Source organism: Tyto alba, unplaced genomic scaffold, assembly GCF_018691265.1.
Source record: "Tyto alba isolate M040663 unplaced genomic scaffold, T.alba_DEE_v4.0 Super-Scaffold_5, whole genome shotgun sequence".
Taxonomy (NCBI): domain Eukaryota; kingdom Metazoa; phylum Chordata; class Aves; order Strigiformes; family Tytonidae; genus Tyto; species Tyto alba.
In genome coordinates this window covers 12,457,944-12,484,158 of record NW_024881326.1, presented here as the reverse complement: position 1 = coordinate 12,484,158, position 26,215 = coordinate 12,457,944, and the positions used below count along the sequence as shown (strand labels likewise).

Here is a 26,215-nt window from a genome sequence, read left to right as displayed (position 1 = left end):
GTCCATATCTGGCACTTCGCTTTCCAGCTCAGTTTTGTTCTTTGACTGCTGTCTCGGACAGGCTTTAGTTCCCTCGTGCCACAGCTCTGTGTCCTGACGGACCTTGTCATCGCTGGAGGAGTTCAGGAGCCCAGCACTCAGGAGGTGAGGCAAGGGCTGTTCTTAATTCCATAATGCTGGCAGAGAGCATGGAGACTGCACATAGATACTCGTAGGACATGGTTTGCCCATCTCTGTCTCCAGAATCGCACCTGCCCTGCGGATGGAGACTTATCCTTGAGCAAAATGCAGTAAGATCAGAGCTATTGACCTTCCCAGTATTGCTCCTGTTCTGCAGTGCTGGTGGGAGGAACAAGAGACTGGGATATGCTGGGAGAACTGGGAAGGCAGGGTTCCTGTGCATGACGCTGGAGGCCTGGCTGACCCTGCCTGGCCAGCACACATCACTGCAATTACATTGTACTGCGCCACAGAAAAACTGAGCCCTCGGGATGGCAGCTGCAAGATGTCGCAGAACCTCGTCGGCAAAAGCCATGGATTTCCCAGTCATGCAATAGAGCTCAGTGGCTTTCCTCTGATAGAGACTTTGAGGCAAAATAACTTTTCATGCCATGAGAATTGTACCTCTGTTATATTGAGCCTTATCTAGAGGTCATTTAGAGGATCAGAGACAGCTCAGACCCCACATAGCACAAGTATTGGAGGAATAGGACATGGTATTATCTCCTGTCAAAGACAGAAATAGTCTGCTGTAGACTTGGAATTGCATGAAGTGAACTTGCCCTGTGAGGCTGGGGACTTTTGAAGACCCTGGAATTTATAACTCTTAAAGTGTCCTGATAACCCTGTCTGCATGGGGAAAGAAGCAGGGCAAGGGTGCCGAGATGCACAGTCTGCGATGTTGATTTGTGCAAATGGGCAGGAAGGGTAGAGGACAGGATCTCAGGTTATCGGCATGTTGGAGAGATCAGCACAGACTGTTCTGCTGGAGAGGGAGAGAATTATGGCTGTAGAAATTGCTAAAGTATTAAAAATATAACAGGATAAGCTGTTCCCTTAATGCGTGTAATGGAGAGTGGAGAAGCAGTGAAAGCTCAGGCAGGGGAGTGAAGGATGTGAAAATGTGAGAGATGAGCAGTGTGTACCAGGGCCTGGGGGCTTTCTCCTCACCTGGCTCTCCGGTGTGATTGCTGGCTGCACAGGACACGCTGCCTGCTCCTTCCCTGCCAGGACCGAGCAGGGGGTTTCTCAGGTGGTCCAGGTGATCTGGGTGTGAAGAAGCCAAGGACCTTCTTCCAGCAGTGTTGCTCCATCTGTACCTTGGAAGCAACACCATCTCCACTTGGACATGAGGTCCGGCTGCTGGAGCCAGGCAATAGTTCTCTTCTAAAAGTAGGAAAGCAATCACCAAGTTAGGCAGTGGGTTGGAAATGAGACAGCACAGTCTCAGCACTGCCTCTTGACCCATCATAGGCAGTGTTCAAGCATCATTCTTGATCTGCTCCTCTGACCTCAGATGTGCTGAGTCTGGTCTGGACAAAGCCCTGTGTAACGTTCACAACTTTTGTACGTCGGGTCTCCATCCTGCTGTGAACATGTCAGTGCTCAGCTCTTTCATGACACTGCCACTGGCCAAATGTAGTGTTGTGGGATTGTGCTTCAGTTCTAGATATTTGCTAGATTCAGGTAAATATTACCTTGAACAGTTTTCTCTGGAACCTATTTTCTCGTGGCTTTCTGTAAAGCCGAGATGATGCAGGCAGTGGGATAAATCACAATTTTAGCTTGTTCAGAGCCCAAACAACAAAAAAACCAGCATTGTGGCCAGAGTTTGTGTTTCAGATCTATAGAATAGACAAGGGGCACTGCTAATGGCCTTTACAGGTCATGCAGTTTTAGAAACAGAATAAAAAAGGAAATTTTATAACTCATAATGAGTAAAAGCTCATTAAAAGGTATCTGATAGTGTGAGATACATGTATGAGGGACTGACGCTCTAGACAATTTTCCTTCTGAACATAAAAGGGAAAAAGAATAGGTTTGAAAATACTGTCTGTTATGGGGATATATCTATTATGTCTAAACTTAATTGGTCATGACAGTGAGATCCTCTTTCCCTTCTTCTTTTAAGCCCTGGGCATCTCCTGTAGTTAAGAAAACCAACCCTTTTTAAAAATGCAACATAATCAGTGGATTATTATACACTAACACAGGATATCATTACAGCAAATTGTGTAACTAGATATAAAAAAGAGGTGGACATTTAGATGAAAAAAGATTGCAACATTAGTACAAATATATTTGACATAGGAGCATCCTTTCAGTCTTCAGCCTTTGCGAAGGCAGCACCCTAGGCAGCTGGGAAGGGGGTGCGCTCCATGAGGAGGTGCAAGCTGACCCAGGGACTCTCACACTGCTTTTCAGGTGCTGGTGCCCTGAGTTGTCTCCATCCCCATGAACATCGATCAGTTCTGATGCAGCCCCTGGTGATGCAGGAATGGCCCTACGTCCTCCCACCATGTCCTGAGTGGCACGTCACTGACCGGGCACAGCACAGCAGCACTGCCCACCCACTGTCTCAGGTAAGAGCTGGGTCTGGGACCCTTTCTCATGGCAGCTTTTTGCAGTGGTTGCGAATGTCTGTGGATTAAACTGGGACCTCTGTTCCTGGCGGCAGGGAGAGCTGTTAGCTCCAGCTCCCCATCGGCTTGCACTTAATGAGAGCATTAGCTCTCCTCGAGCGCTTTGGCTGCAAACTGTTTCCCAAAGTAGAGCAAGAGAGACAACCTGCAGAGCTGGATTTCAAGCTTCCTACAAAATAAAGAGCAAGGGGCCACTGTTAACAGCTCTTGTGTATTTGGTTTGGTTTACTTTTTTCCTGGAAACTTGGAAGAATGTCAGCTTTTGCTGAAAATACAGATTTCTAACCTTCTTGGTTGCAGAGAAGAGCTTGGAAATAAGCCCCTGGCAAATGCTGTAAGGCAGAGGCGGAGTCAGACCTCTTTCTAGTCTAGTTATCTTGAGGAACAGAGAGTGGGTGCTCACACTGTTGGTCTCCCTCCTCCTTCCCCAAGGGTCTCTGAGCCAGCCGGCCAGGTTCCTCGCCAAAGCCAGGCAGAGAGGTGAAGGTCTCCGGGATCGCTGGGTAAATGGCAGGGCAGCGCGGGGGAGAACAGAAAGGTGTGCTGGCAGCTGTCTGCAAAGCTGCCTGTGCTCTGCACCGAGCTGTCACAAGCTGGTTTAGCACCTTGTCCTGGGTCACCCAGGACTGCAAGGCTGTGGAAACGCTTCCTCGGTTCTGCTAGAGCATGGTTTTCTCCTTGCTGCCTGTAGCTGTTGGCCCCAGGTTACCTCTCACCTGACAAGAGACTGATGGACGGTGCCAAAGTTTTTCTCGGGCACTCGTGGTGCTGTTCCCAGGTCGAATGAGGTCCCTGGCTCTGCCTTTTCCCTTTTCATCATGCTTCAAACATGAATAATCAAAGGCTGAGCCTGGGGTTCCTCCCTGCTGTGACTTGCCATCAGCCTGGACCCACCCTGCCCCAGAGAGCTGGGGTCTGCTGGGGAAAGGCAGAGCTGTCTCTGGAGTGTCTCCAACATGCAAGGATGAGGCTTGTGGATGGGGCAGGCTCTTGGTAGTCAAGTCAGGGCTTACTGGCCCTGAGGTGGCTGTTGGGTATCTGCTACCAGGCCAGAACATGGGTGGTTAATGAACAGCCCAGCAGATGAAGCGAGAAGGGAGATGAGCAGGCAAATGCCCTCCTGAGCTGCCTGAGCAGTCCAAGCCTCTACGAGGGTGTCAGAGACCTGTGGGGTTTACTGGAGGGAGCTGGGGCAGGTTGCCCTGTGGGACCCACCACCACTGAGCTACAAGATGGCACACGGGGAGGGTGCAAACATCCTCAGCTCAGGTCACATCTACCACAGGTTTCCCCCAGTCCCTGCCTGAGCCTGTCTTTCTGCTGTGTGGGCATCAGTGTTGGGTGCCATGCACCAGCTGGCTGCTGGCTCCTGCAACGTTAATGACAGCCTGCCTCGTTCACAGGGTCTGCTGTGCCCTCCTCACAGCTGTAGGTGTTGCTACCTAAGAAACAGCCTTCCTCTCTTGTCCCTGTTTGTCCTAAAAGCTCTCGGCAGGCTGCAGACAACCCGTCCTTCATTGTGTCCTGGCCTTGCGGAGGCCTCCCTCCTCCAGTCTGGGAGCTGGTCCTGCATTTGTCAGCCCTGGGAGGTGGTAGGGAGAGGAGGTTGGCCATGCTGGTCCCAGAGGGAGAGACAGCAGCAGTCAGATGTGCAGGCAGGGAAGGAGGGGAAGAGAAGGAGAGATACAGCGAGCTTTTCATTCCCACCCTGTAGGTGGAGGAGAGCATGGAAACAATGCTGGGCAGCAGAACTGTGGGGGGCACAGGGAGCCAGCCCAGAGCCTTCTGGCAAAAACAAACTGCACCCAGTCCAGGCAGGCAGGAACATCTGTGCTGGCACCCAGTGCTGGGCTGGGGGGGTGTGGGGGGCAAAGGGGGCATCTTTGGCTTCTTGGCAGTTGGGTCTCAAGGACCTGGCTATTTACCTTCCGGGTAGCCAAAACTTGCTGGGACCATTTCCTTGGTAAATCTCTTCCCTGGCAAACACACATCTGTCCCACCTACGCTCCAGTATCTGAGGGCAAGGTCTCCACTGGTCACCCCATCCCAGCCCACCTTTGCCATGCCCTTGCGGGGATGGATCTTCCCCAATGCCTGGATCAATCCCTCTGCACACAGCCATCTTCCTGCAAGGGGTCTTCCCGCACCAGGGTGCCTTGCAGCGGGAAGAGCTCTGCCCCTTTTGTGTTTTGCAGGCAGCCACGATGGCACCACTGGGGTTAAGGCAGGTTGGAGGCTGCTGGAATGCCACCGGACAAAGATGGGATTGAGGCTGGCTGCGAGGCATTGCCGCCTCCCTCCAGATTCCTGGGGGGTCAGTGCTCGGGGTGCCCCGCTCTGCTAAGCACACGGCACTTGCCTGCTTCCCGGCCGGGTGCTGCCTGGTGGCACCCGGAGGGGTGGGAGGCGATGCCTGCTCCTCAAGGGAAGCTGAGCAGCCCCGCAGCAGATCTGTGGCTAAACACAGGTAGATCCGCTTGCCAGAGCCTGCGTGAGTGTTCTGCGCCTGAAAGTAAAGCTGTTCAAGGGTGGAGGGGAAATGAGGATCCAGGCTGCTGCTGCTGGGTCTCTGGGGAAGGGATGCTTAGAGGATGCTCAGAGGAAAAGAACTGCTTTTTCCCTCTGCTCGCTTGCAGGGGTTTTGTTTGAGGGGAGCAGATGTTCAACACCCGGTCCCTGCCTGGCCACTGCCACTGGCCCATCTACTGGGCATGGTCTGTGAGTCGCAGGCTTGCTGAGCTTTTAACTTCTTAAGGCTGGGAGGACTGTGCTGTCTGCTGAGCTGTGCTGCAGTTACATCTGCTCCCAGGTAGAGCTGATCCCTGTTCCTTGGTATCTCCGTTCCTGGGATAGAGGGGAGGGCTGGTGTGTTCCCTGGCAGCACCGTGGGGCTAACCTATTTTGGTGTCATGAGGATGTGCATGTGCAGAATATTGATTTTTCTACATGCAAGCAAGATTTTTAGCTTGAGTGGTTTATTATTCGTGGCCCCAAGATTCCTGTGAACTCTGTGGGTGATTGTTTTCTCTGTTTTCTTGATGCTCCTGGAGTGGCAGGATGGGGAGGTAGAGAACAGCCTGGTGTTAGATGTTTTTATATTAAGAAAATTTAGCACCAGTCTCAGCGATCATTTGATTTTTCTCTGAGAACTGGTGCGGAGGGGATATTGTTTTAGCTGTGCAGCCAAATTCTTTGTCTGGTGGTTTCCTCCTGCCTGTTGTTCTCCTTTGCTTGGCTGGATCTGTCCTCTGGACACCTCCAGGAGCCCTTGGACAGGGCAAGTGACAAGTATCTGTACATTCTCCTTGAAAGAGCTGCTGCTTTCCCCCAGAGGCAGCTTCTCTTCTCTGGCAAAGGGGTGCCTGTTGTATGTGCTGTTTAGAAAGTGCTATCACAGTTAATTATGGTTGATTAATCACCTGGGGATAATTGTCACAAATGAGCTCTAATATCAAAGTAGCATTAGATTGAAATGCTGCCATTTCCCCAACAAAGCACATCGTCTCACTTGTGGAAATGCAATGTGTCAGTGTGTTTTGCACAACAAACTGTTTTTCAGAGAGGAAATCCCCTCTCATTCACTGAGTCCTACGTGAGATGCTTCTAGTCCTGCTGGTGAGTTGCTGTCTCCAGCAAGTGCAACGATGTCTGCTGCCATCATGAGCAGCAGCGTGATACAGTGCTAAAGGCTTAGGAGAGGATTCCTCCCCGTCCACCGAAGATTTGTTGCCCAGGGATCAGCACCCAGTTTTCAGGCTGCGTGATGCAAGGCAAAGTGTGCTTCTTTCGTGTGGCTGGGTTAGGATTTGCTGTCATCTGCTCCACAGCCTCTCAGAGCATCCTTCCCACCACTGCTTGTTCTGGAGAGGTGCGGAGGAGAAGCAGCATCTGTGGAGGAGAAGCAGCATCTCAGATTTGCTGCGCAGGCAGGAAATATCCTTGTGCTTCTGTAGAGGAGCAGGTGGAAGCTCCCAGTACTGGGGAATGGCATAAAGAAGGTTGGCAGGTCCCCTGGGTCCCTAGGAACAGCAGGACTCATGGTTCTCACCTCTTCTCGAAGCACAGCAGCACTGTATGGCATGGAAAGAAATGGCTGTTAGCCCTGCAGGGACTGTGACACACAAGGGCCAGCTATCATTTAATACCTAGCAGATAAATTACCTTCTGGATAACTGAGGAGTGCAGAGATCCTTCAGAACAGGAGCTGTGCAGTAAGCCCTTCCTTCAACCTTTGCTCCTAATGCTGCTGGAACCGGCACTGTGTCCTTCCTCCAGGCATGGCCATGAGTTTCCCTGGATCTGCTAACATACCCCTCTGGGAGCAGGACCATCCCCCTTATGAGTTGAAAAGACAGGCAGGGTCAGGACAGAGGTGGGTAGGTGTCCACAAGCAAGTGCCATAAGCAGCAAGCAGTGATCTCTGAATGCAGCATGATTCTGTTTCTGCACAGGTTGAAGCCTTGCAGGATGGTGCAGGACCTTTGTGTGTAATCCCCCGGGCTCCAAGCAGTGCCACCGGGCTCCGGGCCCCTCTGGAGATGAATCTTTGCTGGAATGAGATCAAAAAGAAATCCCACAGCCTTCGGTAAGAGTCCCTGCCTGGGACGAGCTACAGGGCTGACCTGGGCTTCCAACCTTGCCTGCTGCACATGACTGTCAGGAGGTTTTTGAACTTATTCCACTGATGAGCCACATGAATTCACAGTGTTGTTGCCTCAGTTTCCCCCCCTTGTCCACAGACCTCCAAGTCTTTTCTCCCTGTACTGGAAAGCATCCCCTCCATTTCCACCCCTCCTGTCCTCCTCTCCCTCCCCTCCTTCACTCCTGCTTGCTTTCTGCTGCTTTCTCCATCCTCTGCTGCTGCTATTTCTGGAGCTTGTCTCATTTTGCCCCATGGCCTTGCCACCACCTCCTCTGAGCTTGTCCTTTCGCTGAGAGCCCTTTCCACTGCGCAGGGGGAACATGCCTTCCAGACTGCCAGAGGTTGCAGCTCCACAGCCAGCATGACAGAGAGCTTAACTGGGGCGTGTTAATTGTCTCCTGCTTTAATTCAAGGCTCCTGGAAGCTGCCCAGTCATGTAAATGCCGAGCCAAGCCCCCCCGTGCTAGTCAGAGCACAATCCTAACCTACAGGCAAATGCAGAGTCACTCTGTCCTCTGCTCCGGGCTCCAGGGTAATGAGTAGACTCAGAATTTCCACTCCCCAGCACGTCTAAACTTCTCCCCACCTGGCTGTGCAGCATCTGTGCTGGCTGAGGGTCATGCGCAGCCTGCGCTGAGGTGTGTTGTCAGTCACTGGTGGGGTCCTGGGGGTGCCTGGGGGTCACCACCCTGACTGTGGTGCTGTGCTTCTCCTCCCTGGGGGAACCTGCTCCTCTCCTGTCCGTCTGACCACTGTCCTGCTGTCCCCTCTCTCCTGCCAGGGCTCGGCTGGAGGCCTTTTCCGACCACAGTGGGAAGCTGCAGGTGCCTCTCCAGGAGATCATAGACTGGCTCGGGCAGAAGGATGAGGAGCTCTCGGCACAGTTGCCCCTGCGGGGCGATGTCCTCCTGGTGCAACAGGAAAAGGAGACACACGCGGTATGTTCCCTCGTGCCTCCCCTGCTGCCATTCACTGCTAAGATGAGCTGCAGGTGGGCAGCCCTGCCTGAGACCCCTGCCTCGTGCCACTGCTCATGCTCACAGCCCGTGAGTGCACCAGTCCTCACCCTCCTCCATCTCTCTTTCATGTGGAAAGTCAGAGCCCCAATCCCATAGCAAATACCAATGGCACGTGAGCAGCAGAGCCCATCTGGTTTTAGACAATTAATCTGCATTACTGCCTTAAGTCATCTGCAGGTGCTGCAGCTGGTAGTGGGCTCCATCATTTCTCTCCTGGTTTCCTCCTTATGTCCCACCTCTGCACCAGAGGGAATTGCCTCTCAGTGGCCTCTGCTTTTTGGATCCTGGGGCCTGAGGAGGTCGTTTGGTCTAAAGGTGACCTAGTGGTTGGGACATGAGTGATTCCTGCAGTAGCACATTATCATCATATCTGAAAGTGGGGTGAACCCAGATAGCTCAGAGTTGCCTGGTTCCCTGATCAGAACATTTCCTTCTCACTGACAGTGGTTGTTGTGCTTTAGTTGTTTTTACCTTGAAAACAAAACTAAACTGTTGCTTATTGTTGATATCCCTCATCCTTGACGGAGCTAGCCACTTCCCCAGCACACAAATAGCTGACCCAGCAGACAGCACCACTGTGGGGCTGCAGCTGGAGGGCAGGAGAGGACATCTTAAACCAGCCTGCCTCCAAAGTCTGCCCTGGCAGGTGTGCTGCTTTGGGGAATCTTGCTGTTCCCCTCCTTGCTCCTCCAGCAGCTGGACCTGTTGCTGAACAGCTGCTGAAAGGACAGTTTGCATGACCATGCTGTCACTGCACAAGTGAGGAGTGTCTCCAAGCAGTACCTGTGAAAGCATCACCAATAAAGCAGTTTTTCTTGCTCAGCCCTGGCTCAACCCACCCTTCTGTGCTCACTGTTTCACCTCCTCCCTCCAGCAAAGCTGCAGTTCAGACTTCTGCAAGAGCTACCTTCTTGCAGGTGGCCATTCCTTCCCTGAACTGCAAAAATACTTCTCTGTTAACTTCTCTCTATGTCTCCAGTGAGTTTTGGGCCCTGGGGTGAATAAATCACTGCAACCCTTGGTGAGGGGACAGCAGGGGCATGATTCTTCAGCTCAACCTGCTGTCTCATATCCATTCTCTGCTCTCCAGGCTTTCATGGAAGAAGTGAAGTCTCGGGGACCATACATTTACTCTGTCCTGGAGTCAGCACAAGCTTTTCTTTCCCAGCATCCGTTTGAGGAATTAGAAGAACCAACTTCAGAAAGCAAAGGTCTGTTGAGCATCTCCTTCCTAGTTCTCCCATAGCACAGCACAGCTCCTCCTGGACTGGACCAGAGAGGGTGGAGTGGAGGTGGTTGGTGTGGCATGAAGCAGCACAACAGTGCTCTGCCTCATGCCACCATGCACCAGGCTTTCCAGTCCTCTGGCCAAGGTCAGACCAGTGCAGAGCAGCGCTTCTGTGCTGGCTGAGGACAAAGGCTGCTGGAACAGCCCATGATGGGGTGCATCTCATGAGACAGTATCAGATGTGCTCTGGGGGTAAGTTTTTAAAGGACTGTAGGGCTTCTGCCTGTGAGGACAGACAGAGAGCAGAGGTTTGTGGGCAGGCTGGATCCTGGTGCAAAGATGGATACTATTATCACTTGGTTTCCCTCCCTCCCTCTCTCTTTCCAATTTTCCCTGAACTTTTTTTTTCCTCCCTTTTCCCTTCCCTCCCTCCATCTCTTGCCCACTCTCCTCTGGGCTGGGCTCTCACTTTTACTTTCTGTTTCCCTTCTGCTTTGCCTTCACAGATGTCTCTCCCCGACACCGGATCCAAAACATCAGCCGCTTTGTCTGGAAGCAGGCGAACGTGGCCAGTGAGCTGTGGGAGAAGCTCACAGCCCGGTGTGTGGACCAGCACCGTCACATTGAACGGACACTGGAGCACCTGCTGGAGATTAAAGGGGCCATGGAGGAGCTCAGCACCACACTGGACCAGGCTGAAAGTGTGCGTGAAACCTGGGAACCCATTGGGGACCTCTTCATTGACTCGTTGCCAGAACACATCCAGTCAATCAAGGTACTTCAGGCTGTGAGAAGGCTCCAGACTTGGCCCCAGAGATGAAGTGATGCTGCTCCTCCTAACTGCTCACTCCAATGCAGCCTCATTAATTGGTGCCTCAGGAGCCAGGTCCTCCCAACAACAGCCCCATAGCTTTGTGAGGGTGGATTTGTACCACAGTGTCCTCAGCAATTGTGCTGAGCACCTTGTCATGGCACAGACTTTACACAGGTACAGTGGCTCAGCACAGATGAGCCATTGTCCATGTCCCACTTCTTAAGAGATTTAAGTGATCTCCAACCTGGGTGGTTTGTTGGGGTTTTTTTGTTTTGGTTTGGTTTGGTTTTCCCCATCAAGGTACCCTGTGGGAGGGTTGGTCAGCAGCATCTTGCCAGCCAACTGCCCACCCTCGTTTATAGCAGAGGAATCAGATCCAAGTCCTGACCACTCATCTGTTTCTTTTCCTTCTTCCTTTGCCCTGTGCCTGTTCCCCTGGGCACGGGACTCCAGCTGTTCAAAGAGGAGCTCTCTCCCATGAAGGATGGGGTGAAAGTGGTCAATGACCTTGCGCACCAGCTTGCCATCTCAGATGTCCACCTGTCCATGGAGAACTCCCGTACCCTGGAGCAGATCAACATGCGCTGGAAGCAGCTGCAGGTGGGAAGGAGTCAGGACCAAGCACTGCAAATAAACCACAGGTGGGAGGATGCTGGGGAAGGGCTGTCGCTGCTGAGCTTCAAGGATAATTAAGGCTTGACATAGCAGGAATGGTAGAGGTGGTGTTCCTGGAGGAGAGAGCATCAGTTCAGTGTGAGAAAAGTGGCTGATAAATCTGTAGAGGTCTTGAGCAGGAAAAGACAATGGAAGGAACAAAGGATGCTGTCTGAGGAGAATCAGGATGTGCTGGTTAGGGTCAGTACCAGCTGTGGCTTTGTTGATGTCTGTGAAAATATGGATACAGGTGAGCTGGAGATGTGGCCTGTGCTGCCTCAGCCTGTGGGAGGTGGTATAGAGGGCTGAGAGGACTGGGGAATGCAAATACCAAGGCAGGCAAGGAAGGAAGAGAGGACCTGTGTGTTGCAGCATGTCTGAATCTATCTACAAGGCTTCCTGAATGGGGCTTCAATCTGAAATGCCTGATGGGCTGCCAATGAATTCTTCTGTCCCATTCTCCAGGCCTCCATAAACGAACGCCTGAAGCAGCTCCAGGATGCCCACCGGGACTTTGGACCAGGCTCCCAGCACTTCCTCTCCTGTACGTGAGCAGATCCCTCTGGCTTCCTGCCATCGGGCTGCCTCTGGAGAGCAGCTTAGCATGGGCTGTGGCACAGGAGAATGGGGTGCAGAGTCCTGTTGCTGAGCCCAGAGCCGCGCGTGCAGCTAGAATAGGCTCCAGGCCAGTCCCTAGTGCCCAGGAACCAGAGCACGAGGCATCTCCCAAAATTAGCGTTGCACTGCCTCACCTTGTTGGGACCAAGGGTGGGACATGCGTGGGGTTCCCCTTCAGAGTGCAGAGCTGTGACACTCACAGCAGTGCTCCCAGGTAATACTGGGACTGTGCCAGCCTCAGAGACTGGGTGGGGAAGACAACAGATGGCAGAAAAAAGCAGTTCCCCATATCCCGTGTTAGTCATTCCGAGGCCAAAAATGTACACGTTAAGGAGGTTTTCTTTCATGTGGTGAGGCAGAGGCATGCTGTTCCTATAGAGCTGAGCTGCTGATGGCTGATGGCTCTCAGACCTGCAAAGAAAGGGCAGCAGGTTGTGCTCCAGAGTCTGGGGTCCATCCTTGGAAATGCTGAGCCCTGCAGTGTCTCCAGATGTCAGTGGGGTTTGTTGGCCTGTGTTTCTTTGCAGACCATATCCTCCTATCTGAAAGGAAGAGCAACTCTTCCATTTGCTGGAATTGATAAGCTGCCTGTGACAAGGGAAAATATCTGAGGGCCATAAAAGCGATTTTTCCCTCTAGAAAACAAACACAGGGTGGCAGGTAACTGGTATGGGATGTGTCCTCATCTTCCTGAGATAGCTGACACACAGAGCATGAGTAATGGGAAGAGCAGATACTGTGGATGTCCAAGCCTGGCCATAACAGGCAGTGCCCTGTGGGTGCCCCAATCCTAGTGGCTATGAGCCCTGTCCACTGGTGACAAGAGCGTTGCCTTGGGCATCATCAAAAGCATCAGGAAGTATCTCTTCCTGAGTTCTGAGCTCATCCAGATTCAGAGCCCCTGTCTCGAGAGAGGCAAGATGCCTCTGATAAGACCAGCAGTCTTATGCCTCTCATAGGCAGCATCTTCTTGGCTGCTCCACCACCCCTAGGCAGTGATTTGGGAAGGCACAGCCTCTTCAGAGGTGTCCACCTCTGGCACGGCCCCGCTGGGCTCTCATCAGAAACAGCGTTTGGTGTTAAGCCAACATCTGTGTCTCTCTCCTTGCAGCATCTGTCCAGGTCCCCTGGGAGCGAGCCATTTCCCCCAACAAAGTGCCATACTACATCAAGTGAGTGTGCTCCCAACCACAGCCTGTGGTCTTCTCTGGTCCAGTGGGAACAGAAGTTGGTGACCAGTTAGGAGTGGGGGGCTGTGAGCAGACTGGTCTGAGCACTGACCTCCAGCAAAGCATGTTGCCCCCAGCCTGGCAGAGCCAGGTTTTCCCTGCCTGCTGTGATGCCCCAGATGAGGGTGGACGCTGGCTGGAAAGAGGGTGGGCTGGCAGCAAGTGGGGGCATCTTCTCCTGGGCATCTTCCATGCTGCTGTGGCTGAGGAGTGTGCTCACTGGGGTGCAACAGCCCCAGCATCTGCAGGCACTGGGGAGCTCGCTCCCAGGGCTGGCCACGTCCTTTTTTTTAATCTCTCATGATATCTGCTTAATTCCCACCTTGACTCTTGGTTTCCTTCTATTTTCCTTCCAGCCACCAGGCCCAGACAACATGCTGGGACCACCCAAAGATGACAGAGTTGTACCAGACGCTGGGTAAGGAGGCTGCCACAAAACCATTTGCATAGCATCCACCTTTTTGCAGCGTGGGGTGCTATATGAGATCTCCCAGCCCACCTACTCCTCTCTGGCACAGGGAGCCCCAAAGCAATGGGGTATGACCCCTGGCCAGGCTCTGCCCTTCCTCCTCCCACACAAACTCTGCTTCTGCTCGTGGGGCTGGTATCTGGGAACAGCAACTGCTGCTTCCTGCCCTGGAGATAAGGATGTCGAGCTGTGGTTTTATTCTTCTTTTCCTGTGTTATTGCAGCGGATTTGAACAACATCAAGTTCTCAGCATATCGGACGGCTATGAAACTACGACGAGTGCAAAAAGCCCTGAGATGTGAGTGCAGGAAGTATTTCCCTCCTGCTGGGTTTCCCTCGAAAAAAGCATTAAACTAACACAGTTTTTATCAGCACATCAAAGGCAGGAGCCCACCAGGGGACAGGTAGCTGAGGAGAGAAGTGCTAGGAAGATAAGCTTGTGTCTGGAAAGCTGAGCAAATCCACTGGCGAGGTGTCTGTGTCAGCTCCTTTCTCTGCAGGCTTAGGGTGGATATGCCTCAAGGGCAGGTGTTAGTCAAAGGGATCTGAGATCAAAGTGGTCCAGCTCAGAGTTACAAAGCTGTGGTATCAGGCAGGGGATCACCCAGGAGCTCCAAGGGAGCCCAGAGAAGCTGTGGATGTAACAGAGAGCAAGAGCCTCACTGGCAGGAGCAGAGAGGGTTCCACTACTTGAAGAGAAAAAAGGGAGCCAATAAACCTGACTTCTGCACTGTTGGTAAAACTTCAGTTAAGACAAGGATTAATAGCCAAGTGAATATGATGTGGTAGGAGTTCAACACGATGCATGGCTCTCTGAGAGGCAGCTGCTCCTTGAAAACTGCCGAGGAGTTTCCAGGGGTATAGGTGAGCAGGTGGATGGGAATCTGATTAGATGCAACAGCCTTGGCTGCTGGAGAGCTTTTGGCAACGCCTCTCGTCTAAGGCTCTGTCAAAATTAAACAGCATCAGGATGAGGGGAAAACTCTCTCCTGAATTAATTGTTCCCAATGGGGAAGAGTTACAGCCAAGAGTCAGTGGGGTCCCAGGCAGACCTGTGCTGCTTGTTGTGTTATGAAAGGCCTGGAAGAAGGCAATAAGTGAGGGTGAGAGGAGGTTTGGTACTCAGGGGAGTGAAACTCTGGCTGTGGAGTAGTTTCATGACACTATGGTGACCAGGCTGTCCCATACCTAGGGACATTCAGGGCTGATGTAGTGCAAATAGGGTAAAGGAGCAGTTAGCTTTCACCACCCTGCAAAGATATCAATGCAGAAGAAACAGCCACAGAAACATCAAGCATGGTGAGCAAAAGGGCAGAGAGCAAAGCAGAGCCCTTCCTGCTTGTGTATCTTTGGTTGTCCATCTCTCGCATCTCACATGCTGCGCTGACGTCTTCTTTCCAGACCAGAAAGGACGTGGAAGAACGTGAATAAGCGCTTCTTGTCCAAGATGTTCTTGTGAAGGACAAGGAGGCTGCCAAGACAGTTTCCCTGTGATGAGAGGTTAGGTGGGGTGGAGTGAGTGGCCATGTAGGAAAAAAGCAGTGTGGGACACATCAGAGTCATATGCAGTCATGGGCAGTGTGGACTCTAGGATGAGCAGGAGCGATATTCACTGGTCTGTGAATTAGGGGTCCCCAGTCCAACTCTCACCAGCTTTGACAGGAGAAGGGAGGACGTTTCCATGGAGTGAAGTTACAGTGTAGAAATGGCACAAGATTCCCCAGGCACTGAGAACATAGATGGTCTCAGAAATGGAAAGACTTTTGGGAAGGAAAGATTGCTGGCTGCTAAACATAGTAGCACATACAACCTGCGGTCATAGAAATCAGAAAGCAGGATAGCCAGGGTAGCTCATGCTGTCCTAGATCCATTTTGGGTTTGTGCCTCAATCAGAGCTGGAGACAGGAGTCCTCCTCCTCTGGGCAGCTGCTCATTGGGTCTGCGTGGCTCTGTGTCCCCTCACCTCCCGTGCCAAGCCCCTCAGGGACCCAGCACGTGCAGAGGCCAGCTCTGGGTGCCTGCAGCTCTGCACAGTGCCTTCCGCGGGCAGTGTTTTTGTGGCCACAGCTGGCCACAGCTGGCCACAGCAAGAGGGAAGGAAAGTCACACAGAATGGTGGCTCAAGTTGACTACAGGTGGAGATGTGGGTATCTTGGGGCGGGTTTATGGGTGGAGGAACAATTCTGAAAATGTGCCCATCCTGCCAGAATCTTTCCCACCACAGTGGGGCTGAGACTGACCCAGGTCAGGGTAGGGCTATGTCTCCCTCCTCTTGGTTCTCATCTCTACCGTTTTCTTCTCTGCCTCTGATCCCTCCACTTGTGCTTTCTGCGCAGTGGACATGGTGACCCTGGCCACGGCCTTGGAAATCTTCAATGAGCATGACCTGCAGCCCAGTGACCGGGCGATGGACGTGGTAGAGGTCATCCACTGCCTGACTGCCCTCTACGAGAGGCTGGAGGAGGAGCGGGGCATCCTGGTGAACGTGCCGCTCTGTGTGGACATGAGCCTCAACTGGCTGCTGAATGTCTTTGACAGGTACCGGTCCCTTGGCATCCCCCTGAGCTGTGGGGCTGCCATGCTTGGAAGGAAACCTCTGTGCTGCTCCTCCAGCTGGCAGTGCTGCAAAAAGGCCCTGGCCACTAGCAAGAGGGCTGCCTGGCGCGGGCTTGCCTTGCTGGTCCCCACCCATAAATAAAACTCCAAAACATTTGCAAACCTGTGCAATATCTCACCTTGCAGTGGCCGCAGTGGGAAGATGAGGGCTCTCTCCTTCAAGACGGGCATTGCATGTCTGTGCGGGACAGAGGTCAAGGAGAAGTTTCAGTGTGAGTCCCCTGTCTCCCTCCCCCAGGGCCTGGTGTGGAGTAACCTGGGGAAAGTGGGAGTGCTTTTGTTTCCTGGATTAGTCCTCCTTTGCCCAGAAAGAGCAAAAAACAGCTTTCCACAATGACTAATCTGCTTGCATTGCCACCTCTCCCTCCCTCCCTCCCTCCCCAGGCCTACGCCGCCTAAATTAGGAGGCATTTTTGCAGACTGACTGGTGCTGCGGCGATCTTGCTTGCATGGCACTATAAGGAACAGTGCAGAAGCCGTAAACAGGCAACAGTTACCCAGTGCTGACTGGAAGGAAAAAACCTGGGGGTGCATGGCTGGGGAGTAGGTTTCAGACAAGTTAAAAGAAGCCCCTTTCCTCACTGCATTGTAACCATGTTACTCTCTGCCATGGGATACTGTGGGGGGGTTAAATAAAGGGATTAAGTAGATTCATAGCGGACATGCCAGCTGTGGCTGTTAAAGAAGTGATGTATGTAACCTCTGTCTCAAGAAGATTCTAAACTCCCAGTTATGGGGAGCTGGAAGGATACTAGTAAAGGCTGTTTAATCATAGTTCAATTTTTCCCTCTTATTTGAGCTCCTGGCCAGATACAGGCGGCGGGGCCCTTGGTCTGACCCACACACTGCTCCCCCATGCCCGTGTCCTGCCGGGTGCGTGGTGGCACCAGCGGTGCCTCTAACGGGACTGTGTGTCCATCCTGCCAGCAGATCTCTTCAGCCAAGTGGCGAACGCCGGGGGGCTGTGTGACCAGCGGCACCTTGGTGTCCTGCTCCACGAGGCCATCCAGGTCCCGCGCCAGCTGGGCGAGGTGGCGGCGTTCGGGGGCAGCAACGTGGAGCCCAGCATCCGCAGCTGCTTCCGCTTTGTGAGTAGAGTACCGCGGGCCGTGCCATCCCCTCTGCAACAGCCGTGCCGGGGAGAGGCTCCCAGAGGTGGCCAGGAGCTTGCACCCCATCACAGCTGGGTCCCAGCTCTGAGCAGTCTCTTCCTCTCCCCTCCCCAGAGCAACGGGAAGCCTGCCATCGAGGCGTCCCAGTTCCTGGAGTGGGCCAACCTGGAGCCGCAGTCCATGGTGTGGCTGGCCGTGCTGCACCGGGTGACCATGGCTGAGCAGGTGAAGCACCATATCAAGTGCTCCGTCTGCCGGCAGTGCCCCATCAAGGGCTTCAGGTAGGGGTTGTGATATGGGACCTTGGTCCCCGAGGGAAGTGCATGATGTCCTGCAGGAGGGAGCTGAGTTTGCTCTGTGCTGTTGGGGGAACCTAGAGCTCTGCAGCAGCAGTGTTTCAGGCAGGTCAGACCAGGTGCCAGCAGAGGGGAAGGAGCAGGACGCTTTTCTGGGGACTTCAGCCATCAGCAGTGTGGGTTCAGTGGGGTGTGGGAGCAACACAGACCACCTCTGTCCCCTGCTGAGCTGCTCCTGGGCTCCAAAATGATGTGGTTTTGCTGGCTCTCACTTCCTCCCTGTGGTCTTGATCTCTCCAGGTATCGGAGCCTGAAGCAGTTCAATGTGGATATCTGCCAAACTTGCTTCCTCACTGGGCGAGCTGGCAAGGGCAACAAGCTGCATTACCCCATCATGGAGTACTACACCCCGGTATGGAGCTGGGCTGGGCTGGGAGTGTCTTGGCTTGGAGTAGGTCCCCATCTTTGGCAGAAGCCTTGAGGTGTTTAGGCTGATGCAGCCCCAGAAGTGGATCCCTTGTATGTTTTTGTTCCCCTCCGCATGCTGGGGGGTTGTTTGTATCCCTGATATTCTGGGGCTTGTGGTGAGCAGGATGCATGGCACCCCCCCAGCCCAGTTTGGCTTGTACCAGGCCCCATGGCAGGCTGGCAGAGCTGCTCTGTGCTCTCCTTGGCTTCCTCAGTTGTGTCTGCCTCTTCCTCTGTGGAGCTTGTGCCCAGCCTGAAGGGACTTCTTTCCTGTGGATGCTGACTCGTGGTCCCCCACTTTTCATTAAGCGACAACCTGGTGATGTTTGTGTCTCTGCAGACCACATCCAGTGAGAACATGAGAGACTTTGCCACAACGCTGAAGAATAAGTTTCGGTCCAAGCAGTACTTCAGCAAGCACCCGCAGAGAGGTTACCTGCCTGTCCAGTCCGTACTTGAGGCTGACTTCTCCGAGACGTGAGTTGGCTGCACCCCAGGCTGTGTCTTTTGACACTGTCTGATATGTGGGCTCCATGGATGGAAGCAGCATCTCAGCTGCAAAACAGGGATCCTGTGGGAGGGCTAGAGGGGGTTTTTGCTCTGGGGGTGATATGACACCTAATTCTTGGAGGAGCAGAGATTTCTGTTTCCCTCTTCAGCCTGTCCCTGACTCTTCTCAGCGCAGGTGAGACCAGGGCAGCCTCTCCAAGCTCTAGCTTTGCGTGAGGACTGCCCAGCCTTGCTGACCAGTGTGTGTCTCTTCCAGACCAGCCTCCTCCCCGATGTTACCCCACGCCGACACCCACTCCCGGATTGAGCACTTTGCCAGCAGGTATCACCACTGGGCGCTGCTGTGATACCAGGGCAGGCAGCACGACTCCGGTGGGTGTGGAGGGGTTTCTGGGCAGACACACGGTGAACTCCTGCTGCCTTTAACCCCCTCCATGCTTCCCAGCACGCTGCCTGGCAGGCAGAAGCTGGCTGCGGCAGCTCAGGCTGCAGTGCTGTTGGGAAGAAGCAGCTGCGGGGCCAGGCAAACCCGCCTGTACCACTTTGCTCCTGACTGGGACACGGCTGATGCCGTGCAAATTGGCAGTGAACACCATGCATTTGACAGCAGATGTCTTAGCGGTGAAGCAGCTTCCATTTACCCTCCTGCTCTTCCCAGTATGAGCTGCTGGTTGGGTTCTTACCGGGCAGATCCCTCAATGTCTTGCTCTGCCTGTGCGCTCACCAGCGCTGCCTGCATGCTTCCCATTGCTGCTGCCTTGTGGTCTGTAAAGCCTCTGCTCTCACCACAGCTCCAGGCAGAGCGGGGACCTGAGGAGCATAGGGATCCTGTAGCTCAGGCCCTCGGCTGGACCTGATACAATTTCACCCATTTCCCTTGCTTATGTGAGAGGAAGCTGAGCAGCTGCATGGCAGCAGCCCTTTATTCCAGGGACTGTCATCCCAGAGCAGCAGTGTCTTTTGTTTTCTAAAAAGGCAAAACTCTCTAGAGCCTGTAAAGAGGGGCAGACTTGTGCAGGCCAGTTGGGAGACCCTGCCAGAGAGGGGTCTTGCAGGGGCTGCTGTACGTAGGCTGCCTTGAGCAGACATTCAGGGTGTCACTGACTATATCTCAACCTGTTTCTCTTTCCTCCAGGCTTGCAGAGATGGAAAGCCAGAACTGTTCCTTCTTCAGTGACAGCCTGTCCCCTGATGATAGCCTGTGAGTTTTATCTTCTTTCCCTCCTCCTCACCTCCTACTGAGTCAGGCCTTCTGTGGCTCTGTCCTTACCTAGCCAGGGCATAGAAATACTTTCCTTCCCAGCTCCTTTGATTCTGAGGCTCTTCTGCACCCCCAGCTACCTAGGGGTGCTGAGCCACTTCTGAGCTCTAGACCTGGATCAGCCAGAACGAGTTCCCATATGAAACCACCTCCCTACAGGCTGTCCTTACCCAAGGACATGCAAATCCCATGAGACTCATGTTCCTCCACCTGCTGCAACAGGGATGAGGACCAGTACCTGCTGCGCCATTCCAGCCCCATCACCGACAGAGAGCCTGGGGGCAGCCAGCAGGTTCCAGGAAGCCTCAACATGGATGACAAGGGAGAGCTGGAGCGAATCCTGGCCCACTTAGAGGACGAAAACAGGTTAGGGGCATGGGAAACTCTGAAAGTGGGGTTTGTAGCCTAAGGGAAAGGGGCTGGAGAAGACTGGCAGAGCTCCGAGTGGAGCCAGGGGATTGCTGTTGTGGCTGGAGGTGAGGATTGGAGGAGCTGAGTGGGCTGGTTTGGAGGGTGTCCAGGCTGAGCCCTAAAACCTTCACAGGACCACTCGGTGACGGTGTGCTCTCCAAGGAAGGGAGAAGGCTCTGTTCCCCAAAACGTTCCTGTCCCCATCCCCAGAACCTGTTCCCCGCCTGAACCCCAAACTGGTAGAAGTGTGCCCAGGACACTGTTGTTTCTCTTGTCCCTGAGCCCATCACGAACAGTGGTGGTGCTGCTCTGGACCACAGGAGGTGAGGGTCTGGGCAGGGAAGATCGGCTCACAAGGAGGTGATGCTTTCCCTGCCCTTGTTCTCAGCCTCCTAGGAAGCAGTTGCATGTCTTTTTGTAAACTGCCCAAGTTGGGCAGAGCTGCAGGCAGGCCACCCTGCAGTGCAGGGACAAAGTCCAGGACTGTGCTGGTCCTCAAGCTTCATGTATGGCAAAGCCTCTGTGGTGTTTTGTCTCTGAGTCATGGGCCATTCCCAGTGCTCAGTTGTCAGGTGTTTCCAGCAATCTCTAGAAAGGAGAGCGGTGATGCTGACTGAGGCTATCTTGCAGGATCCTCCAGGGAGAGCTGAGACGTTTGAAATGGCAGCATGATGAGGCAGTGGAGTCTCCAACTTTGGCTACAGGCTCCCCCGAATCAATGCAAGATGCACGTAATGATGAGCTGCTGGCAGAAGCACGAATCCTTCGGCAGCACAAGAGCCGCCTGGAGACCCGCATGCAGATCCTGGAGGACCACAACAAGCAGCTGGAGTCCCAGCTGCACCGGCTGAGAGAGCTGCTCCTGCAGGTACTCTCAGAGCAAGGATCCAGGGAAGCCCAGCCTTGGGGTGGGCTTTGCCATAACAGAGCTGGGGTAGTGGCAGAAAGAGGTGGTCTGAAGCCGGGGGAGGACAAGGACAGAGGATTGTGCCAACCCCCCCTTCTCTCTCCAGCCTCCAGCAGAGTCAGATGGCAATGGTTCAGCAGCCTCTTCCTTGGCTTCGTCTCCACATCAGTCTGAAAGCAGCCAGGCAAAGGATAAAGAGCACAACACCCCTGACACTGAAGCTGCAGGTAACGATTGGGGTTGGGGTGAGCTCTAGGCCCTGCTCCCTTGGTTCAGTGCTGTGGGAAGCTGCCAGTGCCCTGCCATCCTGCAGAGATGCTGGCCGGCGAGACGGATGCCCAACTAGTCTGCTCACCCCCCTGCCCTCTTTCCCACCGCAGACGAGGTGGAAGCCAAAACCCAGGAAGTCAGCGTGTGCCTGGAGGACATCATGGAGAAGCTGCGGAGCGCCTTCCCCAACTCTCGAGGTACTCGAGTGAAATCCCCCTCTCTGGCTTCTTACTGCTCCCTCAGATGAGGTTTTCCCCACAGACCCCTGCCCAGATCCTAGCTTCCCTGCGATGGCCGATCCCCTGCAGCACCTACAGCCAAGAGCTATGCTGCCGCAGTGCTGCCGGGACTGGTGTATGGCCTGGGTGCAGAGAGGAGGAGGAGGAGGAGGTTTCACACCTGCAAGGAGAGGCGATCAGAGCTGCCAAGAGTATGGACCAACGAGATCGCCTCAGATGAGCTGCAAGGCAGCCTCCTGTCCTGCTCAGGACCCCACACCCCGCGGGGCTCTCCACTGCCTAGATGGACAGATCTGCCAGCATCGAGTTTGCAGCGATCACCTTGAGCCACCTCCTTGCTTCATCCCTGTTCAGACCCCCTTCCAGGAGAGGTCAAGGCCTCAGATGCTTGATGAGATGGAAGCAATGGTGCAAGCTCTCCTAGCTGTTCATGGTTGGCTCTTCCCAGCAGGGATGGGGACTGGGAGATGTGTGCGTGGACAGTGCTCCACTCGCCCAGTGGGATTTGGTATTGGTCTTTCTGCTGTCCCTCTGTGCTCCAGCCCAGGAGCAGCACTCAGTCCCTCACCCAGGCTACCCATGTGTGTGCTGGCGGGGAGACATTGCTTGGTGCCATCGCTAATATGAGGCAGGGGAGAGCTTCCCTCTCTGCCCACATAGACCCTTGCCCACTTTCTGCCATCCCTGAGCAAGATCCTTCTGGTTCTGCAGCAGCTCACTTCTAACCAGGTGGCTCTGGGTCCTATTTTCCTGACCATTTCTCTTTCAGGTATGACCTCCCTTATCTAACACCTCCTGTGAGCCAGAGGCTTTTCCTAACCAGCTACCTGGCTGCTTACTTCCCCCTCCTCTCCCTGCCGTGCTCCCTGTGCTGCGGCAGACGTTGCACAGACTCCCTCTGAGACGGTCGTGCAGGATGCTTGCCAGCTCCAGAAGATCTCAGGGCAACATAGGTCATGCAGGAGCGGGACTGTGGGCTCCCCAGGAGGCTGGCTTGGTCACTGGGCCACAGCATCCAAGCCTGGGTGGAAAGGTTCAGAAGGAAGAACTCAAGCCGTGAAAGCTGCCTCTCTCCCCCAGCGCTCACAGGCTGCTGCCTTTGACCACAGCCCTTGGGGGATGAAGAGCTCAGCATCCTGCTCCTCTTCAGTAGTGCCCAGGGGCCTCTAGGTTTATGGGCACCAAAACACTCCTGAAGCCACACAGTTTTTAAAAGAACTCTTTCTAACAGCATCCAGCTGCCAGCCTTACGGATTGTACTCTCCCTGCCACCCAGGGCTCCACAGCCAGCCAGGCACATACTGTCTGGTGGGGAGAGTCTGAGATTTATGGAGAGGGATGAGTCCATGTTAGAGCTTCAGCCCAGCTAGTAGCCTTATCTTGAGAGGGTCTTTATAACAGAGCCTTATCATTTAATTTGCATATATTTCTATATATTATATATACATGTTCTGTACTTAAATACTCTCATGGACTCACTCCATTAAATTCTAATACTGTAAGTGCAGCTGTCCTTCACTTTCAGTCCAGCCCAGCGTCTGCTCCTGTGGGGGCCAGCACCTTCCCTGTTGCTGGTGCTGCCGTGGAGCAGGACTGGGAGCTCAGTGGAGGGCCAGACCAGCAGCAGGTTCTCCATCCCGCCTTGTTTCCTGTGGAGCTGTGCCTTTGCTGTGGCACAGAGAGCCAGTCCTGCCCAGACCCAGCTCCATCCCTGGGAAGCCTCAGCTCCTGCAGCCGCCCGTCCCCACGGTGCTGCAGGAAGGGGTTTCTCCAGCCCTGGGACCACCAGGACATTGGGCTGTGATGGAGGAGCATAGTGGTGCGGGCAGGCGGGGTGCCTCCTTGCTGCCCCCCAAGGAGCAGCTGCCCTGCTGCTGTCCCCCAATTTGAGCTGGTCTAATGGGCCAGCACTTGTTGGAAGCAAACGAGTCCTGCTGGGCAGTGGAGCAGGCTGTTGTGCAAGCTGGTAGGGTAGTTCAGTGGTGGTGGGTCCTGCTCCCAAAGGCTCCCTCAGGCTGTGTCTCATGTGGTGTTATGTCGAGAAAGGGGTAGAGTCAGGTGCTGTGGGGTGCCCCAGAGCAGAGGGTGAGATGGCCCTGGTGCTCTGGGGTCACAAGTTGTGGAGGGATGAGATGCCTGAGCCCCCAGGGCAGGGCACAGGCAAGGCTGCATGCCCGTGTGAAGCATCCTGCCCAAAACAGGGCTTGCTGCAAGGACAGGGATGGGGCTGTTGTCACTGGCAGGGAGGGGATGCAGTGGTGAGCTGTGCAGGGAGGTTGGAACCAAGGCAGTGGGTGGGGGCACAGGGCTGTGCAGTTGGCTCTGGTGGGCTGGCAGAGGTGCAAAGCAGTGCCCACACCAGGGACTGGGCAGTGCGAGCCTCACGGCCAGAGGTCTGGGGTCTTGTGCTGCAGCAGTGTGGGGTGCTGTCCTTGCCATCCCCTCTCGCACCCGGAGTGCAGTAGCAGTGGCATTGGTGTTAGGCTGGCTGTGAACATGCTGGGTGCCAGGCTGCTTGTATGACCGTGGTGAGGGGCCACAGCCAGCTGCAAGACCCAGCTGGACCCCCTCTGTTATCCCAGTGGCAGGATGGGCGGAACGTGGCGAAGAACAAAGTTTTGGCCTGAGGATGAGGTCAGGAATACCCAGTGTGGGGGGAGCTGGAGGAGGGAAAAGGCAGGACGAGGGCAGAGCTGCGGGCCCTAGGTGCAGGTAGCAATGGCTACCGGGCTGGGTGCTTGGGCTGTGTTTGGGAGCTGGGATGCTGCAGGGAGGGGAGCAGGCTGGTTAACGCTCTGGTAACCATGTACTGTGGTGCTGCTGTCCTTGCTGCTTCGTGCCATCTCTGCTCTGGAAAGAGAATAAATTTGTATTTATACTGAGACCCGTATTGGTGCTCCGGCCTCTTCTATCCGTGCACCTTGGCTGAGTCAGCTGCTGGCACTGTGCCTTCCTGGCACCCCTCCTGCAGGGCTGCTGGGACACGGATGTCCCTGTGCCACCATGGCTGTCCACACCATTTGCATCAGAGCAGAAGCTGTGAGCAAAGCCCCAGGCTCCCCAGACCCAAGTACATCCCCTGACCACCACCTTCCTTCGTCTTCTTCCAGCAAAGTCTGCTCAGGGCCACATGGCAGCCTGAGGGCTGGCATAGGGCTGTGTGGGGACAGACCCTCCTCTTCACCCAGGAACTTCTGCTGCAGGAATCCCTTCAGCCCCAGGAAGGATGTAGGCAGCAGTGGGATGCTTGGCGAGCAGTCTTCTCCCTCCATGCTTTCTCCCTGGAGCCCCATTAGGTCTCCAGTCCCCGGAAGGTGTCCGGGTGCCTCTGCCCCAAGTGCTGCCCATGTTCCCTGTGTCTCTGTGGCACAGTGAGGGGCTCAGCTGAGGACTAGCCCGAGATAAGGCTGGGGGCTCTCAGACCCTTCCTGACACACAGGGTGCAGCCCAGCCTCAGCTGACAGTGAAGCCTGCCCAGGACTTGTAGGGCTGGACTTGCTCTCACCCCTGGCTGGAAGGGCTGGTGATGCTGGGCAAAGGCCTCACATGGTGCTACTGCAGGGAAGTATGGGGACAGCTCTCACCAGAGATTCAGGAGCTTAAATGCAGGTGAAATGCAGCCTCTTTAACTCCCCCTCTCGAGGGTAGAGCAAAATGCCCCATCCGTGTGCCACAGGCTCCAGGGAAAGGCAGGAGGTGCGGGCTGTGATCAGGAAAGCCAGTCACGTCCAGGAACAAATCCAGCACATGGTGCCAGGGAAGAGCTTTTATTTCTCAGCCAGCAAAGCTCAGCAGGGTCCAGCTGAAAGGCGCTGGAGCCGACGAGTCAGGGCAGGGAGGCAGCAGGCGCTGCTGCACAGCGGGGCTGGTGGTTCTGGTGACAGCAGGGTGAGGACAGCATTGTTCCCGTGTCACTGCAGGGCCAGTCCCCAGCCCTGGGGCTACCTCTCAGGTTCCAGCAGCCCCGCTGCCTGTGCTGTGCCTCCTTGTCAGTGGTCCAGCAGCCTTTCCCCCATCCAGAGATAACTGTGGCCCTGAGCTCTCTGTTCTTGCTGCACTGCCCTGGGGGTGCATTACCCCCTTCCCTGGCTGCTATGGGGCAAGGGGGTACTTCTGCCCCTCCACCCAGGTCCTTGTCTGCCACTGAGCGCCCAGCCTGAAACACTGCCCCAGGGGTAAAGCTGCCTCGGGGTTGGGGGGGATGTTGCCTTCCCCAGCATTTCCTTGGCTGCTGCCTTCTTGCTACTCCCTGCAGCTCCCCGTTTCCACTGTTTCTCTGGGTATTTTGTCCTACAGCTCTGGGGGCCCCTCAGTTGGCCCCAGACCCTTGCTCGGGGGCTCTGGATCTGGGGCTTTGCTCGGCTCAGCCCCAGCCATGCTCTCTGTTCCAGCTCCCTCTGTCCCCCTGGCTCCCTGCTCCAGCCCCTGCCCCAGCCCTGCTGCCTCTGTCCCTGCTGCTGCCTCATGTTGCCCTACAGCCAGCTTTTCCATCTCTGCTGCTGAGCTCTCCACCACCCCCTCCTCCTCATCTTTCCCCTCCACCCCCTCCTCCTCTTCCTCCTCTTCCACCCCCTCCTCCTCTTCCTCCTCATCCTCCACTCCCTCTTCTTCCACCACCACCCCCTCCTCCTTCTCTTCCTCCTCTTCCACCCCCTCCTCCTCTTCCTCCTCATCCTCCACCCCCTCTTCTTCCACCACCACTCCCTCCTCCTCCTCCTCCTCTTCCACCCCCTCCTCCTCTTCCTCCTCCTCCTCATCCTCCACCCCCTCTTCTTCCTCCACCACCCCCTCCTCCTCCTCCTCCACTTCC

The 26,215-nt window shown here is 54.7% G+C and overlaps 1 protein-coding gene across 6 annotated transcripts in view; it reads left to right on the top strand.

Moving 5' to 3' along the window:
- Positions 1-24,287, top strand: part of DRP2 (dystrophin related protein 2) — a 30,379-nt gene extending 6,092 nt beyond the window's left edge. Inside the window, exons 2-24 of one of the 6 annotated variants that reach the window (XM_032996036.2) lie at positions 2,425-2,582; positions 7,094-7,227; positions 8,066-8,222; positions 9,394-9,514; positions 10,038-10,306; positions 10,799-10,945; positions 11,465-11,543; positions 12,729-12,789; positions 13,203-13,264; positions 13,539-13,613; positions 15,652-15,853; positions 16,058-16,143; positions 16,862-17,019; positions 17,158-17,324; positions 17,640-17,751; positions 18,148-18,284; positions 18,574-18,639; positions 19,453-19,518; positions 19,801-19,944; positions 20,620-20,857; positions 21,003-21,123; positions 21,277-21,363; positions 22,175-24,287. In XM_032996036.2, coding sequence (XP_032851927.1) covers positions 2,475-2,582; positions 7,094-7,227; positions 8,066-8,222; positions 9,394-9,514; positions 10,038-10,306; positions 10,799-10,945; positions 11,465-11,543; positions 12,729-12,789; positions 13,203-13,264; positions 13,539-13,613; positions 15,652-15,853; positions 16,058-16,143; positions 16,862-17,019; positions 17,158-17,324; positions 17,640-17,751; positions 18,148-18,284; positions 18,574-18,639; positions 19,453-19,518; positions 19,801-19,944; positions 20,620-20,857; positions 21,003-21,123; positions 21,277-21,363; positions 22,175-22,194 — 2,817 coding nt within the window. In that variant the 5' untranslated portion in view covers positions 2,425-2,474 and the 3' untranslated portion in view covers positions 22,195-24,287. Of the gene's footprint in view, positions 1-2,424; positions 2,583-4,992; positions 5,134-7,093; positions 7,228-8,065; positions 8,223-9,393; positions 9,515-10,037; positions 10,307-10,798; positions 10,946-11,464; positions 11,544-12,728; positions 12,790-13,202; positions 13,265-13,538; positions 13,614-15,651; positions 15,854-16,057; positions 16,144-16,861; positions 17,020-17,157; positions 17,325-17,639; positions 17,752-18,147; positions 18,285-18,573; positions 18,640-19,452; positions 19,519-19,800; positions 19,945-20,619; positions 20,858-21,002; positions 21,124-21,276; positions 21,848-22,174 lie in introns of those variants that run through there. The other 5 variants (XM_032996030.2, XM_032996032.2, XM_032996034.2 and 2 more) reach the window with 5 other exon arrangements.
- Positions 24,288-26,215: the final 1,928 nt, after the last annotated feature.